This window comes from Leptodactylus fuscus, chromosome 2 (assembly GCF_031893055.1).
Source record: "Leptodactylus fuscus isolate aLepFus1 chromosome 2, aLepFus1.hap2, whole genome shotgun sequence".
NCBI classification, from domain to species: Eukaryota; Metazoa; Chordata; class Amphibia; order Anura; family Leptodactylidae; genus Leptodactylus; species Leptodactylus fuscus.
The window spans coordinates 222472507-222498419 of record NC_134266.1 but is presented as its reverse complement, the minus strand read 5'-3'; the positions used below and the strand labels follow the sequence as shown (position 1 = coordinate 222498419).

Here is a 25913-nt window from a genome sequence, read left to right as displayed (position 1 = left end):
CCCCATATATTCTTTGAATTCCCAGTGAGACAATGGAACTGTATAGCAGTATTAAAAATTGTGGGTGCACGTAACCCCCATATATTCTTTGAATTCCCAGTCAGACAATGGCACTGTATACCAGTATTAAAAATTGTGGGTGCACATAACCCCCATATATTCTTTGAATTCCCAGTGAGACAATGGAACTGTATAGCAGTATTAAAAATTGTGGGTGCACGTAACCCCCATATATTCTTTGAATTCCCAGTCAGACAATGGCACTGTATACCAGTAGTAAAAATTGTGGGTGCACGTAACCCCCATATATTCTTTGAATTCCCAGTCAGACAATGGCACTATATACCAGTATTAAAAATTGTGGGTGCACATAACCCCCATATATTCTTTGAATTCCCAGTCAGACAATGGCACTGTATACCAGTAGTAAAAATTGTGGGTGCACATAACCCCCATATATTCTTTGAATTCCCAGTCAGACAATGGCACTGTATACCAGTAGTAAAAATTGTGGGTGCACGTAACCCCCATATATTCTTTGAATTCCCAGTCAGACAATGGCACTATATACCAGTATTAAAAATTGTGGGTGCACATAACCCCCATATATTCTTTGAATTCCCAGTCAGACAATGGCACTGTATACCAGTAGTAAAAATTGTGGGTGCACATAACCCCCATATATTCTTTGAATTCCCAGTCAGACAATGGCACTGTATACCAGTATTAAAAATTGTGGGTGCACATAACCCCCATATATTCTTTGAATTCCCAGTGAGACAAAGGAACTGTATAGCAGTATTAAAAATTGTGGGTGCACGAAACCCCCATATATTCTTTGAATTCCCAGTCAGACAATGGCACTGTATAGCAGTATTAAAAATTGTGGGTGCACATAACCCCAATATATTCTTTGAATTCCCAGTCAGACAATGGCACTGTATACCAGTAGTAAAAATTGTGGGTGCACATAACCCCCATATATTCTTTGAATTCCCAGTGAGACAATGGCACTATCTACCAGTAGCAAAAATTGTGGGTGCACGTAACCCCAATATATTCTTTGAATTCCCAGTCAGACAATGGCACTGTATACCAGTATTAAAAATTGTGGGTGCACATAACCCCCATATATTCTTTGAATTCCCAGTCAGACAATGGCACTATATACCAGTAGTAAAAATTGTGGGTGCACATAACCCCAATATATTCTTTGAATTCCCAGTCAGACAATGGCACTGTATACCAGTATTAAAAATTGTGGGTGCACATAACCCCCATATATTCTTTGAATTCCCAGTCAGACAATGGCACTGTATACCAGTATTAAAAATTGTGGGTGCACATAACCCCCATATATTCTTTGAATTCCCAGTCAGACAATGGCACTGTATACCAGTATTAAAAATTGTGGGTGCACATAACCCCCATATATTCTTTGAATTCCCAGTCAGACAATGGCACTGTATACCAGTATTAAAAATTGTGGGTGCACATAACCCCCATATATTCTTTGAATTCCCAGTGAGACAAAGGAACTGTATAGCAGTATTAAAAATTGTGGGTGCACGTAACCCCCATATATTCTTTGAATTCCCAGTCAGACAATGGCACTGTATACCAGTATTAAAAATTGTGGGTGCACATAACCCCCATATATTCTTTGAATTCCCAGTCAGACAATGGCACTGTATACCAGTATTAAAAATTGTGGGTGCACATAACCCCCATATATTCTTTGAATTCCCAGTGAGACAAAGGAACTGTATAGCAGTATTAAAAATTGTGGGTGCACGTAACCCCCATATATTCTTTGAATTCCCAGTCAGACAATGGCACTGTATACCAGTATTAAAAATTGTGGGTGCACATAACCCCCATATATTCTTTGAATTCCCAGTCAGACAATGGCACTGTATACCAGTATTAAAAATTGTGGGTGCACATAACCCCCATATATTCTTTGAATTCCCAGTGAGACAAAGGAACTGTATAGCAGTATTAAAAATTGTGGGTGCACGTAACCCCCATATATTCTTTGAATTCCCAGTCAGACAATGGCACTGTATACCAGTATTAAAAATTGTGGGTGCACATAACCCCCATATATTCTTTGAATTCCCAGTGAGACAAAGGAACTGTATAGCAGTATTAAAAATTGTGGGTGCACGTAACCCCCATATATTCTTTGAATTCCCAGTCAGACAATGGCACTGTATACCAGTATTAAAAATTGTGGGTGCACGTCACCCCAATATATTCTTTGAATTCCCAGTCAGACAATGGCACTGTATACCAGTAGTAAAAATTGTGGGTGCACATAACCCCCATATATTCTTTGAATTCCCAGTCAGACAATGGCACTGTATACCAGTATTAAAAATTGTGGGTGCACATAACCCCCATATATTCTTTGAATTCCCAGTCAGACAATGGCACTGTATACCAGTATTAAAAATTGTGGGTGCACATAACCCCCATATATTCTTTGAATTCCCAGTGAGACAAAGGAACTGTATAGCAGTATTAAAAATTGTGGGTGCACGTAACCCCCATATATTCTTTGAATTCCCAGTCAGACAATGGCACTGTATACCAGTATTAAAAATTGTGGGTGCACATAACCCCCATATATTCTTTGAATTCCCAGTGAGACAATGGAACTGTATAGCAGTATTAAAAATTGTGGGTGCACGTAACCCCCATATATTCTTTGAATTCCCAGTCAGACAATGGCACTGTATACCAGTATTAAAAATTGTGGGTGCACATAACCCCCATATATTCTTTGAATTCCCAGTGAGACAATGGAACTGTATAGCAGTATTAAAAATTGTGGGTGCACGTAACCCCCATATATTCTTTGAATTCCCAGTCAGACAATGGCACTGTATACCAGTAGTAAAAATTGTGGGTGCACGTAACCCCCATATATTCTTTGAATTCCCAGTCAGACAATGGCACTATATACCAGTATTAAAAATTGTGGGTGCACATAACCCCCATATATTCTTTGAATTCCCAGTCAGACAATGGCACTGTATACCAGTAGTAAAAATTGTGGGTGCACATAACCCCCATATATTCTTTGAATTCCCAGTCAGACAATGGCACTGTATACCAGTAGTAAAAATTGTGGGTGCACATAACCCCCATATATTCTTTGAATTCCCAGTCAGACAATGGCACTGTATACCAGTAGTAAAAATTGTGGGTGCACGTAACCCCCATATATTCTTTGAATTCCCAGTCAGACAATGGCACTATATACCAGTATTAAAAATTGTGGGTGCACATAACCCCCATATATTCTTTGAATTCCCAGTCAGACAATGGCACTGTATACCAGTAGTAAAAATTGTGGGTGCACATAACCCCCATATATTCTTTGAATTCCCAGTCAGACAATGGCACTGTATACCAGTATTAAAAATTGTGGGTGCACATAACCCCCATATATTCTTTGAATTCCCAGTGAGACAAAGGAACTGTATAGCAGTATTAAAAATTGTGGGTGCACGTAACCCCCATATATTCTTTGAATTCCCAGTCAGACAATGGCACTGTATAGCAGTATTAAAAATTGTGGGTGCACGTAACCCCCATATATTCTTTGAATTCCCAGTCAGACAATGGCACTGTATACCAGTATTAAAAATTGTGGGTGCACATAACCCCAATATATTCTTTGAATTCCCAGTGAGACAATGGCACTGTATAGCAGTAGCAAAAATTGTGGGTGCACGTCACCCCAATATATTCTTTGAATTCCCAGTCAGACAATGGCACTATATACCAGTAGCAAAAATTGTGGGTGTATATAGCCCCAATTCTATTGCTAGGGGACTTGCAGGGTATTTCTGAGGTGAAGGTGGGGGGGCACACCGTTGGAACGGGGATTTGGGGTGTATATATGGGGTATACGGGAATACACTGTCAGTGTGTTCCATTCAGGATCCTGGGAAAGCTGGGTTGCGGCGATTGAGCCCGTCAGTGCCACGTTACACTGACAAGCTTCTCCCTGGAATTGAAGTTATATGTAAGCCCAATATATTCTTTGAATTCCCAGTGAGACAATGGCACTATATGGCAGTAGCAAAAATAGTGGGTGTATATAGCCCCAATCCTATTGCTAGGGGACTTGCAGGGTATTTCTGGGGTGAAGGTGGGGGGGCACACCGTTGGAACGGGTATCGGGGGTATATATCGGGTATACGGGAATACACTGACAGTGTATTCCATTCAGGATCCTGGGAAAGCTGGGTTGCGGCGATTGAGCCCGTCAGTGCCACGTTACACTGACAAGCTTCTCCCTGGAATTTAGCTCTTATAAGAGCTGTTGGTTGTCTTCTCCTTCCTATCCTAGCCTGTCCCTGCCTACCCAGAATCTAACCCCTAGCTAACTGGACGGAAACCTCCGTCCTCGGTGAATTGCAAGCTCAGAATGACGCGAAGCTGGGCGGCGCTGTTCTTTTAAATTAGAGGTCACATGTTTTCGGCAGCCAATGGGTTTTGCCTACTTTTTTCAACGTCACCGGTGTCGTAGTTCCTGTCCCACCTACCCTGTGCTGTTATTGGAGCAAAAAAGGCGCCAGGGAAGGTGGGAGGGGAATCGAGTAATGGCGCACTTTACCACGCGGTGTTCGATTCGATTCGAACATGCCGAACAGCCTAATATCCGATCGAACATGAGTTCGATAGAACACTGTTCGCTCATCTCTATTTGTTATCTGTTTATAACTGTCTGTTAAAAAAACTGATGAACTCCAACTCTTTTTTTGACCCAACCTACTGAACCGTTTTTATTAGCTATCAGTTATGTCAAAAATTGACCAATTTTCTAGTATTCGGTCCGTCCGTGAGTGAAAACAGCAATAACTTGGACATGTCCTGTTTTTGAACTGATGCTGTTAATGGTTTGTTAAAAAAAAAAAAAAAAAACCGAATGTGTGAATACACCAATAGACTTTCATTGTTCTGAAAATGATTTGTGTGGTGGTCCTTAAAAAAGCGGCCATCACATAGGTGTTTTTCACCATTTTTTGCCCAAAACCATGGTGCGTGGTTTATTTAAGCTGGCATACATTCCCTTTTACTATTTTCGGCTTTGTGTGGATTGTTTCCTTTCTTTGTCATTCCCTTGATAATTCTTAATGTTGGTTTTGTTGGGGGAAATGATTAACCCATTTATGGCACTTATATAGTTATATAGTAAATCTATGCCAATCAGGATTTCCATTCTGGTATCTGGAAGGGCATCTGATTTAATAAGATTTAATAATATGTGTCTTAATAATTTATGTATGCCTTGTATACAAGTAGACCTTATCAGCACCAGTTTTAGTAAATTCCCCCAATCTATTTATTTAACATTTTCATAGAAAAACATTGAGGACATTAAGCATTATTATGTAAAGTTTACAGACGAGAAATCGGAATCAGATGGAAGCTATGGGAAAATCTCCCTATGCACTTATATCTTAGGCATAGCGTATTCCTGCATACTGACTTGCCAACTTGTTTCATTATCCATATGCTACAATTAAAATGAAGCCGCAATGACAATTACCTTGGCATCTGGTGCTCCAGCTTCTTCTCTGATCAACAGAAGGTAGCTCTGCCCTTCCACACTAATCTCCTTCTTAAACTGATCACCTGGATAAGGAATAAAACAGTATGGTTACTGAAGTCCATGCAAATTAGACTTTTGATTCCTAGAAGAAAAGTAGAGTAAGCACGGGATAAGACTATGTTCACATTTACAGATGGGTCCTTCCTTACCTTGCTCAGAGCTGGACATGTCCAGCTAGGTATGGCATAAGATAACCAGCTGTTTACACCTAAGCAGCAAACTTACTAATACTGTATAAGATCAAGAAAGGGCAGATTTAGGAAATGCTGCAGCAAAAAACGTTGCGTATTACAGAACCTGCAATGTGGATGGGATTCTGGCTAATCCTGTCCACACATTGCAGAAAAAATCTGCAGTAGATGACTGATGTGTCTTTGTAAATCGCAGCATGTCAATAATACCTACGGAAATTCTGATGTTTTCCATATACATATAATAGAGACAGAGAGTCCACTGAGGAAAACTCTGGACTTTCTGTGAAAAAAACATGATGCGTTTCGGCTGCGGTCTTTTCCACAGGTTCCAGGTCTCGGGAGGCAGGCCGGAACCTCGGCAGCGTTGTGCAAAGGTTGCCGGTCTCCTCCTAAGCCGGACGGGGGACCACCAGTTTCGGCCTAGTGGCATATCCATTGCGTCCTCTGTACCCGTATACACCAAAATAGTGTCCTTGTTGGATATACCATGCCAGTATGTGCTGGAATTTATATATGTATTTATTTATAGATTATATGTATATAACTACTAGCTGTTACCCGCGACTTCGTCTGCGGTGATTGTAGGAGTGGGTATATACAGGCGGGGGTAAGGTTTTCGTACTGTGTATAAAGGATGGGATATGAAATGTAACTTTGTATCTTGTTTTTGCTGTAATTCAGACAATACGTGAGACTTTTGTGTTGAAGTTATTTTGTATTTGAGCTGCTATATATACGGTGTTGTGAGAAACTTTACATAGTGACTTTGGGACAGAAGTATTTGAAGTTAACCCTTTCCCGCCGATGCCATTTTTTGATTTTCGTTTTTGACTCCCCTCCTTCTAAACCCCATAACTTTTTTATTTCTCCGCTCCCAGAGCCATATGAGGTCTTAATTTTTCCTGGGACAAATTTTTCTTCATGATGCCACCATTATTTATTCTATATAATGTACTGGGAAGCAGGGAAAAAATTCAGAATGGGGTGGATTTGAAGAAGAAATGCAGTTCTGCGACTTTCTTACGGGCTTTGGTTTTACGGCATTCACTGTGGAACCAAAATGACATGTCCCCTGTATTCTGTGTTTCGTTACGACTCCGGGGATACCAAATTTATATGGTTTTATTTACATTTTGACCCCTTAAAAAAATCCCAAACTGTGTTAAAAAATTATTTTTTGAAAAGTCGCCATATTCTGACAGCCGTAACTTTTTTATACGTGCGTGTACGGGGATGTATAGGGCGTCTTTTTTTGCGGGACTGGGTGTACTTTGTAGTTCTACCATTTTCGGGAAATGTTATTGCTTTGATCACTTTTTATTGAATTTTTTATCAGAATCAAAACAGTGAAAAAAATGGCGGTTTGGCACGTTTGACCATTTTTCCCGCTACAGCGTTTACCGAACAGGAAAAATATTTGTATATCTTTGTAGAGCGGGCGATTTCGGACGTGGGGATACCTAACGTGTATGTGTTTCACAGTATTTAAATACTTTTATATGTGTTCTAGGGAAAGGGGCGTGATTTGAATTTTTAATCCTTTTTATTTATTTTTTTTATATTTTTTTTACTTTTTGTAAACTTTTTTTTTTGCATTTATTAGACCGCCTAGGGGTAGTGACATGGGTGGGTGGTGTCGCGGATTGTCAGAGTGGTGGGGGTCGGCAAACATGGCTGCTCCGGAGCGTTAAAGAGAGCCTCCTGGAGAATCGTTAAGGTGAGGGGCAAAGTGGTAAAGTATATGTATATGTGATTGTGTGGGGTTAGGGGCGAGGCTGAAGAGGGCAATATGAATTTTGTGGCTTGCTATGGTCCAAAGTGTGTGAGATTGCAGAGATGGTGGTGTGAGTTTGGGTTTTGTGGGGGTCCTGGCACAAACGTATGTGTGCTATTGTGACAAAAAGTAGCCTATTGCGCAATCGGGTGTATTAACTATGTTTGTGGAAAATTTCAGCCAAATCGGTGGAGCGGTTTTTCCGTGATTGAGGAACAAACATCCGAACATCCAAACTCACAAACCCACAAACTCACAAACTTTCACATTTATAATATTAATAGGATATACAGTACAAATTTCATGTATGCCAATACATATGGTAAGTGAATCCGTTCCAAGTGATTGTTTCAGGAAATAGCTCAGGTTCAATGGTGACACTATATTATTTATGAGGCAGCTGCAATGAGTGAGACGGCAGAATTAAAGTCATTGTGTTTCTGATTAGTTTCCTCTTCTTCTTCTTCATTGTCAGTGTCTGTGGTGACTTCATTGCTTTCTGTCACTCTCCATCCATGACTGGTTGCCGCCCAATTTCGGAGCACTTCCGAGTCTCCATGGATACTGGAACAAGAGACCGCGTCCACTATTCAGTATCCATGGAAACTGGCAAGAACAGAGGGTAGAATGGAAGGAAGCGATATGTGGCTGAGCGCGGCTCGCCGGATTTGGAGGCTTTCAGTCAGGAGGGTTGGAATACGCTTATGGCCATTTACATTTCTTTAAGGTCTGAGTTTGAGAAATGACTTAAATTTCCACTTCAATATACTTTACTATAGGACTGGCGTCTTTTGAAGTTCAAGTTCTTGTGTTTTCCCACGTTTTCCCACCAGTCTTTATCACCCCATGTCCAAGAGCATATAATATGGATAGTATTCTGAACATATGCGTATGATATAAAGTATCCATAAACATTTCATATATGAAAGACAGATGTGGTAATATTCAAAAACCAATATTATTCTGAAAAAGTATCAAAAAATAGTGATTTAGGGGAGTAACTAGGAAATAGGGGGCCCCATAGAAAGCTTTTGACTGGGGCCTCCTCGATCCCTACACAGTATAATGCCCCTTTACTATACCCATTACAGACCCTCCATACAGTAAGGACCCCTGTATAGACCCCCATACAGTTACAGCCCCTGTTCAAGGCCCTTATAAGCCGCCACAAAATATCCCTGCTCTTTTCCATGGCAGTCTCAGCTTAGGCCGCAACGTGTGCCGCGTATTACATCCCAGGCGTCACGTTCAGCGTCAGCATATAATATGCAGAGGCCTAAGCTTAAGCGGAGGTAGCCATGGGCAGCAGCAGAGTGAAGTGAAAAACATTTTTTACCTGCTGGAGTAAGCCAGCCAACAACGCTAAGCTCGCAGGCCCCATGGCTGCCACTACAGCTGCTATGGGAGTAGTTATGCCCCTGAATGCTAATAAACTACAGCCGCCATAGCAAGCAGTATACAGGCATGGTTTATATCAATCGAATAAAAACTTAACAGACATATAAAATGGAGATCGTAAAAATACATCTATGTACTCTGGTAAAATGGTGTCCCTTTAGTCAGATTGTCAGAGAAATGTGCTGTCTCAGATGAAGATCTCAACCTATTTCATACATTATAAAGGCTTATTCACACAACCGTACTCTGTCCGTGAAACATGGTCCATGTGGAGCTGTGGGCTGACTATGGAACTTATTGTGTCACAGTACAGTAAGTAATGATATACTGACCTCCCAAACAGTCATATTGCATGGTCCACATTCTAAACCCCCCAGTGAGCACTTTTACTTGTGGTCTCAGCACACAGATCCCCGCCAACCACAACTTCTTATGTTTCACTTTGACTATGTCAAAGTTGTATAAAGTGGCAAGTATGCTTTAAGCTCCATTCGCAACAGAGTTCTAGTCATAAGAATAATAATACATTTTATTTATATAGCGCCAACATATTCCGCAGCACTGTACAATTTGTAGGGTTCAAGTACAGACAAAAAGATACATTACAAAGAAATACTCTCTTCACACAATGGGACTGAGGGCCCTGCTCCCAAGAGCTTACAATCTATGAGGTAGAGGGTAGTCATGTAAATGTACCCTAATCTCCTACAGTACACTGACTGCTCTCTAGTGACAGGGATCCAATAGGATTATGAATGTACGTGCCAGTGTGAACAACCAATAAAACAGTATTATGTATTAATATAAAGTTAATAATTAACAAAGATATTAATTTTCTTGAATAGCTTTAAAAGCTTTATCTGGTTTCTATGTAACTACTGCCCCATAGACTTCAATGGAGTGGCGCTACAGTACCAAAACTTGCCACTACCAATCATACAGTGATATAAACATTACCGGGAGATGGGCTGTCCCTGAACAGCAGGACTGTGGGGGGTCTCAGCTGTCAAACCCTCACAGATCTAATATTGATGACATATCCTAAGGATGGACCATCAATATTAGAAACTGGATAAACCTTTTAAGGCTCCTATATACACTAGAGAAGAGTCAGCCAGATAGCTGATTTTGGCAGGACCAGCAAACTATCTTATGTGCCTCCCAACTCCCCTCTGACAGATGATCTCAGTGCAACGATGGATTGAATATGTTGAATTTCCGTTTTCAATCCTCTTATTTTTTTCTACAGATACAGAGGTGTTTGGGGGGAGCTTACTCTAGTCTTACCATTGAAAGCACATACACAGTCAGCCATCATGAGCATGAACAGTATGTGTATATGGGAATCTGGAGTAATAGATCTCAATGAAGCTATTGAAGGTGTGTGGGTACCTTTAAAGGGATTATCCATGTGTGCCAACACTTTTTAACCTCCGTAGCTCATTAGCGGTTTGGGCTGGGTACAGGGTGGAACCAACACCCAACCTCTGGTTACTCTACTTTCTCACTCCTCCTGTGTTCACAGGTAGTTACCTATACAATGGAGTCAGGTTTACTATTATAATGGGCTAGTCTAGCACAGCAGTGAGCTCGTAAGAAAAAGGAGGAGGTACAATGACTCTGCGACTGGGTGCCGGTGCCAATCATGATCCAGGGTTGAGCCCATTGATTTAGTACATAAAGAAACCCAGAGGAAGTAAGTGTTGATATGATCATGGGATAATTCCTTCAATCTAGTAAATCCTCAAAACTATTAAAACATTATAGATTATTCAGTAGTGGAATTTTTTCTCATATTGGACACAATAGTCCACCGTCAAATGGTTGTTCCTAAATGCAACTAACATGATGTAATAGGTTATAGGGCATAGTATGCTGTTTTTTTTGCATTTTTCTATTTTATTGCGAAAGTGGAAAACCAAAATGCAGGAGCAGCCATCTTTCTACCAGTAATATAATGACACAATAATACATAGGATTAGTTCTATGAAAATGAACTCCTCTTCAGAAGTACATAAATTCTTCCCTGTTCCCATGCCATCCTGTAAAAGCTCCTTGTGCAGAACATGTCCAATAACAATGATGGACTGTTATCTGAAGATGATTAAGGTCACAGTCTATCAGCCATGGAAGGTTAGGGACTGGCCTTCTGCCAGTACATACGCCCAGTGTACCAGGGAAAGGCTCTAATAGTCTGTTTCACCAAAGATACATTAACCCTAATGCTATTAAATATATCTGTCTAACACAAAGCAGGACACATTTAGATTTTTAAAACTTTAACCTAATCCCTGTACCCTGTAGAGGTAATTCTACGGTTTCCAAATATATCTCTGTTATTCAGTTTGAAGCCCCATTTTCATGTAAATTAGTCTTTTATTTATTTGCAAATGAGGGGGAAGGTGCTATTCCCAGAAATCTAAAGAGGAGACTCAAACATGGGCACAATAAGGGTAAATTCACACAGGGTTTTTTTTGGTCAGGATTTTGAGGCTGTATCCGCCTCAAAATCCTGACCAAAAAGACGTCTCCCATTAAAATCAATGGGAGCTGGTCAGTTCTTTTTTCTGAGAGCCGTTTGTTCTGGACATGCTCATTCTTCACTAAATAAATAACATATGTCAGCTCACCCACAGATCTTCTGATTTAAAAAGAAAAAAATGTCCATTACCTTATGGAGAAAGGAAGGTGCTCGGAAAATTCGGCCTCTCAGCCCAAGGTGTAAGTACAAGCGTCCATGAATTGAAAAAATCCAGCATCTATTCCTTTATATAAAACGTAACTTTTATTATGAAAAAGTTTTCCGGAGCATAAGCCGCTCCATAAAATCAAATACAAGTATGCATGATGGCAGAGATGAAATGACGTCTGACTGACACGTTTCGGGGCGTTATTGTAGGCTATGTATCATAGGCTATGATTAAGGGGCTACAATAATGCCCCGAAACGCGTCAGTCAGACGTCATTTCTAGAGATGAGCGAACAGTGTTCTATCGAACTCATGTTCGATCGGATATTAGGCTGTTCGGCATGTTCGAATCGAATCGAACACCGCGTGGTAAAGTGCGCCATTACTCGATTCCCCTCCCACCTTCCCTGGCGCCTTTTTTGCTCCAATAACAGCGCAGGGTAGGTGGGACAGGAACTACGACACCGGTGACGTTGAAAAAAGTAGGCAAAACCCATTGGCTGCCGAAAACATGTGACCTCTAATTTAAAAGAACAGCGACGCCCAGCTTCGCGTCATTCTGAGCTTGCAATTCACCGGGGACGGAGGTTTCCGTCCAGTTAGCTAGGGGTTAGATTCTGGGTAGGCAGGGACAGGCTAGGATAGGAAGGAGAAGACAACCAACAGCTCTTATAAGAGCTAAATTCCAGGGAGAAGCTTGTCAGTGTAACGTGGCACTGACGGGCTCAATCGCCGCAACCCAGCTTTCCGCGGATCCTGAATGGAATACACTGACAGTGTATTCCCGTATACCCGATATATACCCCCGATACCCGTTCCAACGGTGTGCCCCCCCACCTTCACCCCAGAAATACCCTGCAAGTCCCCTAGCAATAGAATTGGGGCTATATACACCCACTATTTTTGCTACTGGTATATAGTGCCATTGTCTGACTGGGAATTCAAAGAATATATTGGGGTTACGTGCACCCACAATTTTTGCTACTGCTATATAGTGCCATTGTCTCACTGGGAATTCAAAGAATATTTTGGGGTTACGTGCACCCACAATTTTTGCTACTGGTATATAGTGCCATTGTCTCACTGGGAATTCAAAGAATATATGGGGGTTACGTGCACCCACAATTTTTGCTACTGCTATACAGTGCCATTGTCTCACTGGGAATTCAAAGAATATATTGGGGTTACGTGCACCCACAATTTTTGCTACTGGTAGATAGTGCCATTGTCTCACTGGGAATTCAAAGAATATATGGGGGTTATGTGCACCCACAATTTTTGCTACTGGTATATAGTGCCATTGTCTCACTGGGAATTCAAAGAATATATGGGGGTTACGTGCACCCACAATTTTTGCTACTGCTATACAGTGCCATTGTCTCACTGGGAATTCAAAGAATATATTGGGGTTACGTGCACCCACAATTTTTGCTACTGGTATATAGTGCCATTGTCTCACTGGGAATTCAAAGAATATATGGGGGTTACGTGCACCCACAATTTTTGCTACTGCTATACAGTGCCATTGTCTGACTGGTAATTCAAAGAATATATTGGGGTTAGGTGCACCCACAATTTTTGCTACTGGTATATAGTGCCAGTTTCTGACTGGGAATTCAAAGAATATATGGGGGTTACGTGCACCCACAATTTTTGCTACTGCTATATAGTGCCATTGTCTCACTGGGAATTCAAAGAATATATTGGGGTTATGTGCACCCACAATTTTTGCTACTGCTATATAGTGCCAGTTTCTGACTGGTAATTCAAAGAATATATTGGGGTTACGTGCACCCACAATTTTTGCTACTGGTATATAGTGCCATTGTCTGACTGGGAATTCAAAAAATATATTGGGGTTACGTGCACCCACAATTTTTGCTACTGCTATACAGTGCCATTGTCTCACTGGGAATTCAAAGAATATATTGGGGTTACGTGCACCCACAATTTTTGCTACTGGTATATAGTGCCATTGTCTCACTGGGAATTCAAAGAATATATGGGGGTTACGTGCACCCACAATTTTTGCTACTGCTATACAGTGCCATTGTCTCACTGGGAATTCCACAAATAATTTGGGGATTCATTCACCCTACATCTCAGGCTCTTGCCATATTCACCCAGGTTGTCAGTGCTGCACCAGCTCGTTCCCAGACAGCTCGGCCCGAAAAACACGTTACCTATATAGAGGATTTGGACAATGAAGACAACATGTTCTAAATCTAATGTCTGCACCTTCTCCAGAATTAAAATAAAGGCAGCGTTTAACTTTCAAATAGCACTGCACAAAGGAAGAGCTTATCAGCTTGTCTCATGACATGCTACTGAAAAGTGTCATTTGTGTATCTTAATGTAAATATAGTTGTATAAGCTTTTTGGGTTTTAGGCACTGCCAAGTTATTTATTACCATCCGCTCCCTTATAATGATGATGACGCCAAAGTCACTGTGGGTGTTCAGAGCTCACAGCTTTGGTTGACATTTGTCTTGCTCTCTGTCGGTACCAGCTGTCTTTTTGGATACCGTAAAGTTATGTTGACTTTATTAACAGCTATAGAAGCTTTAGCCAGGTTGTGACGGTGTGTAACCCTAGCAACACTAAGTGGGATACACATTAATAGTCAGTCTATGTACGCTAAACGTATCACTGAAGTAATTTTTTTTCCCTCTCCCCTAATATAAGAAAGGAACAGACATTAGACCTAGACCGGGGTTCGAGGCTTGTAAAAATCCAGTATTATTTTTTCTTCATGATGTGAAATATGTGTTGAAAAGCAACCCAAGATGAAGTCAGCCATGTGTGCCAGTGTGTTACTTGGCATGCCTTTGCTGGCCCCAACTGTAAGGGTCACTCTCCATTTCCTCCATTTTCCACTCCCCTTCACACCATTTGTGGTGAAGCAATGGGATGCACTGAAGTGCACCCTCTAGCCTCGTGTGGGACAGGGACATCAGATGCCACTCCAACCCCCTCGTCTTCCTCCGCCAGCCAACGGTGCGAAGATGAGAGGAGTGTGCTCTGAATGTTTTCTGCCTAGCAGAGGCTAGTTCTCACTTACGAAAATGGCCCCACTTTGACCTGTATATCAGGCACAATGGTGTAGGTTTCAAAGAAACATGGCACCAACAAGTTGGAAAACGTGGGCCATGCGTGGACCGTGTTTGAGTCTGGCAAGCTCCAGATCTGCTACCAGGTTCTAGCCATTATCACAGGCGTAAAAATGCCAGGCCCCAGGTGTAGCAGGGAAAAAAAATGCCATCTCAGCCAGGATGGCATCCCTGACCTCGGAGGCACTGTGCTGTCTGTCCCCCAAGCTGATGAGCTTCAGCACCGCCTGCTGACGTCTCCCCACACCAGTGTTTTAGCGTTTGCCGCTAGTAGCTGTGGTGGAGGTTGCAGCGTCGTAGGGTTTCAGTCTACTCCTGCCATGAATTTTGGCCTGGGAGAGGAGATAGGGTACCTTAGTTTGCACCCCGGGACCAGACTCCACCACATTCACCCTGCCTGTCCTTAAAGATAAGCAGCACCCCTGACCACAGGCGCTTGTCCAAGTGTCGGTGGTCAAGTGGACCTTGCAGCAAAGCGCGGAACTAAGGGCCCACCTGATGTTGAGTGACACGTGCTGGTGCAAGGCGGGGACGCCACACCGGGAGAAGTTGAGACGGCTAGGGACGGCATAGTGAGGTGCCACAGTTGCCATCAGGTCCGGGAAGGCGGGAGTTTCAACAAGCCGGAACGCCAACCTCTCCTGGGCCAGCAGTTTAGCGATGTTGGCGTTCTAGGCTTGCGTGGGTGGGTGGTTAGCGGTGTATTTCTGCCGGCGCTCCAATGTCTGAGAGATGGTGGGTTGTTGTAAAGAAGCGCCTGATGGTGCCTTTGATGGTGCAGGAGAAGGAGATAAGACAGAAACAGGGGAGGATGAGGGAGAAGTCAACAAAGTGGCGGAGGCAGATGAAGTGATGTCCTGGCTCGTCCTCTGGAGTGCATCGCCAGCACTGTGAGCAGAGGCAGTGGCATGAACGGCGGGCGACGTTTGTCCTGCCGTTGCTGCCTGCCACTGATTCCATTGCTTGGATTCCAAATGACGGTGCATTGAAGTGGTGGACAGGTTGCTCTTCTCAGGGCCCCTACTCGATTTCGAGAGGCAAATTGTGTAGACGACACTATATCTGTCCTCGGCGCATTCCTTGAAAAAACTCTACACCTTCAAGAAACGTGCCCTCGATGGGGGAGTTTTTCTGGGCTGGGTACAAAAGGGAACATCTTCGGACATTCCGGGTCTGGCCTGGCTTCGGCAAAGCAGCTGACCTCTGCCTCTGGACATGTCTCTGCCTCTAGCTACCCTTTTTGGTGCTGCACCTGCCTCAACATCCACACTACTTTCCCAGCTTGACATCCGCCTTGTCCAGGTGGGGTCGGTGTCCTCGTCGTCCACCACCTCCTCTTACAACTCCTGTCTCGCCTCCTCCTCCTGCACAATGCGCATGTCAACTGGCTGCCCTGACAGCAACTGCGTCTCATCGTCGTCGATGAGGTTGGGTTGCTGGTCATCCGCCACCAAATCGACCGGAGATGGAGGAGACTCTAGTGTTTGAGCATCTGGACACAGATACTCGTCTGTTAGGTCCGTGGAATCGCGAAATGGAGGGGCAGGTTGCGGTACAGTCAAAGGAAGGGAGAACAGCTCTGGGGAGCAGGGACAGTTGGGGTTATTGTTCTGGGAAGATTGGGAATTTTGGGTGGAAGGAGGACAAGACTGTTGGGTAAGAGGAGGTAGAGGCTGACTGGCTGGTGGACAATGTGCTTTAAGCGTTATCCGACAGCCATTGCAAGACCTGTTCCTGGTTCTCGGGCCTACTAATCTTTGTACCATTCAGCCTAGTTAATGTGGAACTTTTGTGCAAAGCGCAGAACTTAGGGCCCGCCTGATGTTAAGGGACACACGCTGGTACAAGGCTCAACTCACCCTAAGTGCCAAAAACACTGCTGGTGCAAGGCTCTACTCATGCCAAGGGCCTCAATCTCTGCTGGTAGCTCAGCTTAAGGTCCTGTAACTTTGTTTGCAAGGGCTCATGTTAAGGGCTAGAAAAGTCAATTTTGGAAGGTCTTACCACATCACACACACACACACACACACACACACACACACTCAAAATGACAGTTAAGGGTGAGGGCTTTTGGAATTCCCATTGCCTATTCCATTTGTGGTTGTCATGGGGAACGTGATTTAAAGGGGTGGTTGTTACTGTTTGTTGAGCTTAAATTGGGGTTTGTGTCCATCCATTTGGGGAGTAAAGAAGGTTTCCAGGTATTTTCCCACTTTGATAGAGGTTTTTTTGAATGTGGAAAGTGTGTAGTTGTTAGGCTGTGATGTTGGGGTAATAGAGGGTCTTTGGTGTGTTAGATGCCCCCAGACATGCTTCCCCTGCTGTCCCAGTGTCATTCCAGAGGTGTTGGCATCATTTCCTGGGGTGTCATAGTGGACTTGGTGACCCTCCAGACACGGATTTGGGTTTCCCCCTTAACGAGTATATGTTCCCCATAGACTATAATGGGGTTCGAAACCCGTTCGAACACACGAACATTGAGCGGCTGTTCGAATCGAATTTCGAACCTCGAACATTTTAGTGTTCGCTCATCTCTAGTCATTTCATCTCTGCCATCATGCATACTTGTATTTGATTTTATGGAGCGGCTTATGCTCCGGAAAACTTTTTCATAATAAAAGTTACGTTTTATATAAAGGAATAGATGCTGGATTTTTTCAATTCATGGACGCTTATGCTCATTCTTCAGGCTGATGAGGCGAAATGGCCTAAAGACACTCCCGACTAGGCCCATTCATTGGGCCTAATCCGGAGCAGAGTGCGTGTCTGGATGCCGGTGCAGTGCACCGGCATTCAGTTGCAACTACCCATTATTTGGTTCTGGACCAAAAAAAAAACCTGTGTGAACATACCCTAAGGCATCCACCCAAAGGACATTTGCAATTTTCAATTTGCATATTAATAAAATGGCAATTAACATGAGAATGGGGCTCCAAAGCTGAATATCTGGAAACTGTAGGTTTATAACCAATTTACTGCTGACAGAATCCCTTCAATACACCCCGAGACACCGATATTCAGGTATATGTTAAAATTAAAAAACAAATTGTTCTTAAAAAGATAGTGTTATACCTGAAATGTATCCAGGATTTCAGGAATTTGGAATGCTGGAGGGCTATGACATATTATTATTCAACATTACAGTTCATAAAACATGTAGGCTGTATATATACATATATATATATATATATATATATATACTAGAGGGAGGACCTGGCTTCACACGGGTATATTACATGTTATGTTTGTGCAGTGGCCTCATAAGAATTGTCCAGTTTTGCACTGGTGTATGTTGTATGTTGTTTCTGTGTATGTCCATAAGCGTCATGTGATTATGTGTATCTCATTTTGGATATCAGTGAAAAACCTGTGATCAGTTGTTATGGATACCTGGAGTAAAGCTGTATCTAATCCTTCCCCATGCAGTACTGTGTTTAGACGCAAGTATCTAATCCTTGTTGGTGTGGTACTGTGTACAGATGTGTGTATCTAATCCTCCGGTAAATGAAACTGTGTGCAGAACTGCATATCTAATCTTACAGCATGTGGTACTATGTGCAGACGCGTGTATCTAATCCTCTAGCGTGTGGTACTGTGTGCAGACAGGTGTATTTAATCCCTGGCGTGAGGTACTGTGTGCAGATGCGCGTATCTAATCCTCCCCGTGTGGTACTGTGTTCTGAGATGCGTATCTAATTATCTGGCATGTGGTACTGTGTGCAGATGCATGTATCTAATCCTCCAAAGTGTGGTACTGTATTCAGACGCATGTATCTAATCCTCCCCTGTGTGGTATTGTGTGAAGAGGCGCGTATCTAATCCTTTGGCGTGTGGAACTGTGTGTAGACGCGCATATCTAATCCTACAGCATGTGGTACTGTGTGCAGATGTGTGTATCTAATCTTATGGTGTGTATAACTGTGTGCAGATGTGCGTATCTAATCCTCTGGGGTGTGGAACTGTATGTAGATGCGTGTATCTAATCCTACGGCATGTGGTACTCTGTGCAGACGTGTGTATCTAATCCTATGGCGTGTACAACTGTGTGAAGACACGTGTATCTAATCCTCCCCTGTGTGGTATTGTGTGAAGAGGTGCGTATCTAATGCTATGGCGTGTGGAACAGTGTGTAGACGCGCGTATCCAATCCCCCGGCATGTGGTACTGTGTGCAGACGCGCGTATCTAATCCTATGGCATGTGGTACTGTGTGTAGACGTGCGTAACCAATCCCCCGGCATGTGGTACTGTGTGTAGACGCACGTATCTTATCCTCCCCGTGTGATACTGTGTGCGGAAACGCGTATCTAATTCTCTGGCTTGTGGTACTGTGTCCAGAGGCATGTATCTAATCCTCCAAAGTGTGGTACTGTGTGCAGATACACGTATCTAATCCTTCCTTGTGTGGTATTGTGTGAAGAGGCGCGTATCTAATCCTTCGGCGTGTGGAACTATGTGTAGACGGGCGTATCTAATCCTATGGCATGTGGTACTGTGTGTAGACGCGCGTATCTAAACCTCCCCCGTGTGATACTGTGTGCTGAGACGCGTATCTAATTCTCTGGCTTGTGGTACTGTGTGCAGAGGCATGCATCTAATCCTCCAAACTGTGGTACTGTGTTCACACACACGTATCTAATCCTTCCCTGTGTGGTATTGTGTGAAGAGGCGCGTATCTAATCCTTCCGCTTGTGGAACTATGTGTAGACGCGCGTATCTAATCCTACTGCATGTGGTACTGTGTGCAGACGCGTGTATCTAATCCTATGGCGTGGAGAACTGTGTGCAGACGCGCGTATTTAATCCTCTGGAGTGTGGAACTGTATGTAGACGCGTGTATCTAATCCTACGGCATGTGGTACTCTGTGCAGACGTGTGTATCTAATCCTATGGTGTGTACAAATGTGTGCAGATGCGCGTATCTAATCCTCTGGAGTGTGGAACTGTGTGTAGATGCGCGTATCTAATCCTACGGCAAGTGGTACTGTGTGCAGACACGCGTATCTAATGCTACGGCATGTGGTACTGTGTGTAGACACGCGTATCTAATCCTACGGCATGTGTTACTGTGTGCAGACGCTTGTATCTAATCCTATGGCGTGTACAACTGTGTGAAGACACGTGTAACTAATCCTCCCCTGTGTGGTATTGTGTGAAGAGGCGCGTATCTAATCCTATAGCATGTGGAACTGTGTGTAGACGCACGTATCCAAGCCCCCGGCATGTGGTACTGTGCGCAGACGCGTGTATCTAATCCTATGGCATGTGGTACTGTGTGTAGACGCGCGTATCTAATCCTCCCCCGTGTGGTACTGTGTGCAGACGCGCGTATCTAATCCTCCCCCGTGTGATACTGTGTGCAGAGACGCGTATCTAATTCTCTGGCTTGTGGTACTGTGTGCAGAGGCATGTATCTAATCCTCCAAAGTGTGGTACTGTGTGCACACACACGTATCTAATCCTCCCTTGTGTGGTATTGTGTGAAGAGACGCGTATCTAATCCTTCGGCGTGTGGAACTATGTGTAGACGCGCGTATCTAATCCTACTGCATGTGGTACTGTGTGCAGACGCGTGTATCTAATCCTATGGTGTGTACAACTGTGTGCAGATGCGCGTATCTAATCCTTCAGTGTGTGGAACTGTGTGCAGAAGTGCGTATTTAATCCTCTGGTTTGTGGGACTGTGTGCAGACGTGTGTATCTAATCCTATGGTGTGTACAACTGTGTGCAGATGCGCGTATCTAATCCTTCAGTGTGTGGAACTGTGTGCAGAAGTGCGTATCTAATCCTCTGGCGTGTGATACTGTGCGCTGATCTGTGTATCTAATCCTCTGATACGTGTATCTCAGTTTGGATACCAGTGTTGGATTGTGCATGTGGAGTGACCGTGTGTATTGCAGTTGGAATATGAGTGAAAGTCTTGCAGGTTTGTATTGGCTAAGGGGGGGGCACTGTGTTTGGAATGCTGTATCTCAGCAACGGTGCGTCCGAGCGAGTTGGAGTCTCGTCTTAAACCTTCCCGGATACCTGAAGTGTCTCTGTACCAAATTCGGTGAAGATCGGTCCAGTCGTTTGGTTTGCATTAGAGCACAGACAGACAGACAGACAGACAGACAGAAATTCATTTTTATAATATAGGGAGATATATATATATATATATATATATATATATACTAGAGGGAGGACCCGGCTTCGCACGGGTATATTACATTTTATGTTTGTGTACTGGCCCCATAAGAATTGTACAATTTTGCACTGGTGTATGTTGTATGTTGTTTCTGTGTATGTCCATAAGCGTCATGTGATTATGTGTATCTCATTTTGGATGTCAGTGAAAAACCTGTGATCAGTTGTTATGGATACCTGGAGTAAAGCTGTATCTAATCCTTCCCCGTGTAGAACAAATGTGTGCCTACGCGCGTATCTAATCCTCTGGAGTGTGGAACTGTGTGTAGACGTGTGTATCTAATCCTACGGCATGTGGTACTCTGTGCAGACGTGTGTATCTAATCCTATGGCATGTACAACTGTGTGCAGACGCGCATATCTAATCCTCTGGAGTGTGGAACTGTGTGTAGACGCGCGTATCTAATTCTACGGCATGTGGTACTGTGTGCAGACGCGCGTATCTAATCCTCCCCCATGTGGTACTGTGTGTAGACGCACGTATCTAATCCTACGGCATGTGGTACTGTGTGCAGACGCGTGTATCTAATCCTATGGCGTGTACAACTGTGCGAAGACACGTGTATCTAATCCTCCCCTGTGTGGTATTATGTGAAGAGGTGCGTATCTAATCCTACAGTGTGTGGAACTGTGTGTAGAAGCATGTATCCAATCCCCCGGCATGTGGTACTGTGTGCAGACGTGCGTATATAATCCTATGGCATGTGGTACTGTGTGTAGATGAGCGTATCTAATCCTCCCCCGTGTGATACTGTGTGCTGAGACGCGTATCTAATTCTCTGGCTTGTGGTACTGTGTGCAGAGGCATGTAGCTAATCCTCCAAAGTGTGGTACTGTGTGCACACACACGTATCTAATCCTCCCCTGTGTGGTATTGTGTGAAGAGGCGCGTATCTAATCCTTCGGCGTGTGGAACTGTGTGTAGACGCGCGTATCTAATACTACTGCATGTGGTACTGTGTGAAGACGCGTGTATCTAATCCTATGGCGTGTACAACTGTGTGAAGACACGTGTATCTAATCCTCCCCTGTGTGGTATTGTGTGAAGAGGTGCGTATCTAATCCTACAGTGTGTGGAACTGTGTGTAGACGCATGTATCCAATCCCCCAGCATGTGGTACTGTGTGCAGATGCGCGTATATAATCCTATGGCATGTGGTACTGTGTGTAGACGCGTGTATCTAATCCTCCCCCATGTGGTACTGTGTGCTGAGACGCATATCTAATTCTCTGGCTTGTGGTACTGTGTGCAGAGGCATGTATCTCATCCTCCAAAGTGTGGTACTGTGTGCACACACACGTATCTAATCTTTCCCTGTGTGGTATTGTGTGAAGAGGCGCGTATCTAATCCTTCGGCGTGTGGAACTGTGTGTAGATGCACGTATCTAATCCTACTGCATGTGGTACTGCGTGAAGACGCGTGTATCTAATCCTATGGCGTGTACAAATGTGTGCAGACGCGCGTATCTAATCCTCTGGAGTGTGGAACTGTGTGTAGACGCCTGTATCTAATCCTTCGGTATGTGGAACCGTGTGCAGACGTGTGTATCAAATCCTTCAGTGTGTGGAACTGTGTGCAGAAGTGCGTATTTAATTCTCTGGTTTGTGGGACTGTGTGCAGACCCGTGTATCTAATCCTCTGGTGTGTGATACTGTGTGCTGATCTGTGTATCTAATCCTCTGATGCGTGTATCTCAGTTTGGATATCAGTGTTGTATTGTGCATGTGGAGTGACCGTGTGTATTGCAGTTGGAATATGAGTGAAAGTCTTGCAGGTTTGTATTGGCTAAGGGGGGGGGGCCCTGTGTTTGAAATGCTGTATCTCAGCAACGGTACCTCCGAGCGAGTTGGAGTCTCGTCTTAAACCTTCCCGGATATCTGAAGTATCTCTGTACCAAATTTGGTGAAGATCGGTCCAGTCGTTTGGTTCGCATTAGAGCACAGACAGACAGACAGACAGACAGAAATTCATTTTTATAATATAGGGAGATATATATATATATATATACTAGAGGGAGGACCCGGCTTCGCACGGGTATATTACATTTTATGTTTGTGTAGTGGCCCCATAAGAAATGTCCAATTTTGCACTGGTGTATTTTGTATGTGGTTTGTGTGTATGTCCATAAGCGTCATGTGATTGTGTGTATTTCATTTTGGATATCAGTGAAAAACCTATGATCAGTTGTTATGGATACCTGGAGTAATGCTGTATCTAATCCTTCCCCGTGTAGTACTGTGTTTAGACTCAAGTATCTAATCCTTGTTGGTGTGGTACTGTTTGCAGATGCACATATCTAATCCTCTGGAGTGTGGTACTGTGTGCAGATGTGTGTATCTAATCCTCCCCTGTGTGGCATTGTGTGAAGAAGCATGTATCTAATCCTCCGGTAAGTGAAACTGTGTGCAGACGTGCATATCTAATCTTACGGCATGTGGTACTATGTGCAGATGCGCATATCTAATCTTCTGGCGTTGTGGTACCGTGTGCAGACCGGTGTATCTAATCCTCTGGCGTGAGGTACTTTGTGCAGATGCGCGTATCTAATCCTCCCCAGTATGGTACTGTGTGCTGAGACGCGTATCTAATTATCTGGCATGTGGTACTGTGTGCAGAGGCATGTATCTAATCCTCCAAAGTGTGGTACTGTGTGAAGAGGCGCGTATCTAATCCTACAGCGTGTGGAACTGTGTGTAGACACGCGTATCTAATCCTACAGCATGTGGTACTGTATGCAGACGCGTGTATCTAATCCTATAGCGTGTACAACTGTGTGAAGACGTGCATAGCTCATCGTCTGGCATGTGGAACTGTAAGCAGACGCGTGTATCTAATCCTACGGCATGTAGTACTGAGTGCAGACGTGCTTATCTAATCCTCTGGTGTGTGGAACTGTGTGCAGATGTGCGTATCTAATCCTCCCTTGTGTGGTATTGTGTGAAAAGGCGCGTATCTAACCCTACGGCGTGTGTAACTGTGTGTAGACGCGAGTATCTAATCCTATGGCATGTGGTACTGTGTGCTGATGCGCGTATCTAATCCTCTGGCGTGTGGTACTGAGTGCTGAGACACGTATCTAATTCTCCCCGTGTTGTACTGTGTGCTTAGACACGTATCTAATTCTCTGGCTTGTGGTACTGTGTGCAGACACACGTATCTAATCCTGCGGCGTGTGGAACTGTGTGTAGACGTGCATATCTAATCCTACGGCATGTGTTACTGTGTGCAGACGCGTATATCTAATCCTCTGGCGTGGAGTACTGTGTGCAGACGCACGTATCTAATCCTCCCTGTGTGGTACTGTGTGCTGAGACGTGTATCTAATTCTCTGGCTTGTGGTACTGTGTGCAGAGGCATGAATCTAATCCTCCAAAGTGTGGTATTGTGTGAAGAGGCGTGTATCTAATCCTATTGCGTGTGGAACTGTGTGTAGACGCGCATATCTAATCCTACAGCATGTGGTACTGTGTGCAGACGCGCGTATCTAATCCTCTGGCGTGTGGTACTGTGTGCAGATGTGTGTATCTAATCCTCTCCTGTGTGGTACTGTGTGCAGATGCGCGTATCTAATCCTCTGGCATGTGGTACTATGTGCAGATGAGCGTATCTAATCCTCCCCCGTGTGGTACTGTGTGCTGAGACGCACATCTAATTCTCTGACTTGTGGTACTGTGTGCAGAGGCATGTATCTAATCCTCCAAAGTGTGGTACTGTGTGCAGACACACGTATCTAATCCTCCCCTGTGTGGTATTGTGTGAAGAGGCGCGTATCTAATCCTATGGCGTGGGGAACTGTGTGTAGACACACATATCTAATCCTGCGGCATGTGGTACTGTGTGCAGATGTGCATATCTTATGCTCTGGTGTGTGGAACTGTGTGTAGACACGTGTATCTAATCCTATGGCGTGTACAACTGTCTGCAGACGCGCGTATCTAATCCTCTGGAGTGTGGAACTGTGTGTAGACGTGCGTATCTAATCCGACGACATGTGGTACTGTGTGCAGACGTGCATATCTTATGCTCTGGTGTGTGGAACTGTGTGCAGATGCGTGTATCCAATCCTTTGGCATGTGGTACTGTGTGCAGACGCATGTATCCAATCCCCCGGGGTGTGGTACTTTGTGCAGAAACGTGTATCTAATCCTTCGGCATGTGGAACTGTGTGCAGACGCACGTATCAAATCCTTCAGTGTGTGGAACTGTGTGCAGAAGTGCGTATTTAATCCTCTGGTTTGTGGGACTGTGTGCAGACGCGTGTATCTAATCTTCTGGAGTGTGACACTGTGTGCTGATCTGTGTATCTAATCCTCTGATGCGTGTATCTCAGTTTGGATATCAGTGTTGTATTGTGCATGTGGAGTGACCATGTGTATTGCAGTTGGAATATAAGTGAAAGACTTGCAGGTTTGTATTAGCTAAGGGGGGGGGGGCACTGTGTTTGGAATGCTGTATCTCAGCAACGGTACGTCCGAGTGAGTTGGAGTCTCATCTTAAACCTTCCCGGATACCTGAAGTATCTCTGTACCAAATTTGGTGAAGATCGGTCCAGCCGTTTGGTTCGCATTAGAGCACAGACAGACAGACAGACAGACAGAAATTCATTTTTATAATATAGGGATATATAATATAGCTCTTGCTCTGCTCAGCTTCTATATGAATGCTGTTCTAACTACTCACAAAATGCATGTGAGGGACACCTGTGTCACCCAGATGAAAAAATAACTGCCTAACTAACAATGGTAGTCGCCTTTCTCACTACAAGCAGGGCTGTGAGTCAGTGGTCCAAACCACCAAATATAACTCTTCTATTTATCCACAGCCCACCTCTGACTCCTGCTCTGATTCCTTCATAAATGGCTGACAGCCATGGTCAGTTCAGTCAGAAGCAATAAAGCTCCTCTAAGTCAGAAAAAGTCCACTAATTG

At 43.8% G+C, this 25913-nt stretch overlaps 1 protein-coding gene across 1 annotated transcript in view; it reads right to left on the bottom strand.

Moving 5' to 3' along the window:
• Positions 1–25913, bottom strand: part of AGAP2 (ArfGAP with GTPase domain, ankyrin repeat and PH domain 2) — a 166847-nt gene that overhangs the window by 44831 nt on the left and 96103 nt on the right. Inside the window, exon 4 of the mRNA XM_075265599.1 lies at positions 5570–5655. Coding sequence (XP_075121700.1) covers positions 5570–5655 — 86 coding nt within the window. The remainder of the gene's footprint in view (positions 1–5569; positions 5656–25913) is intronic.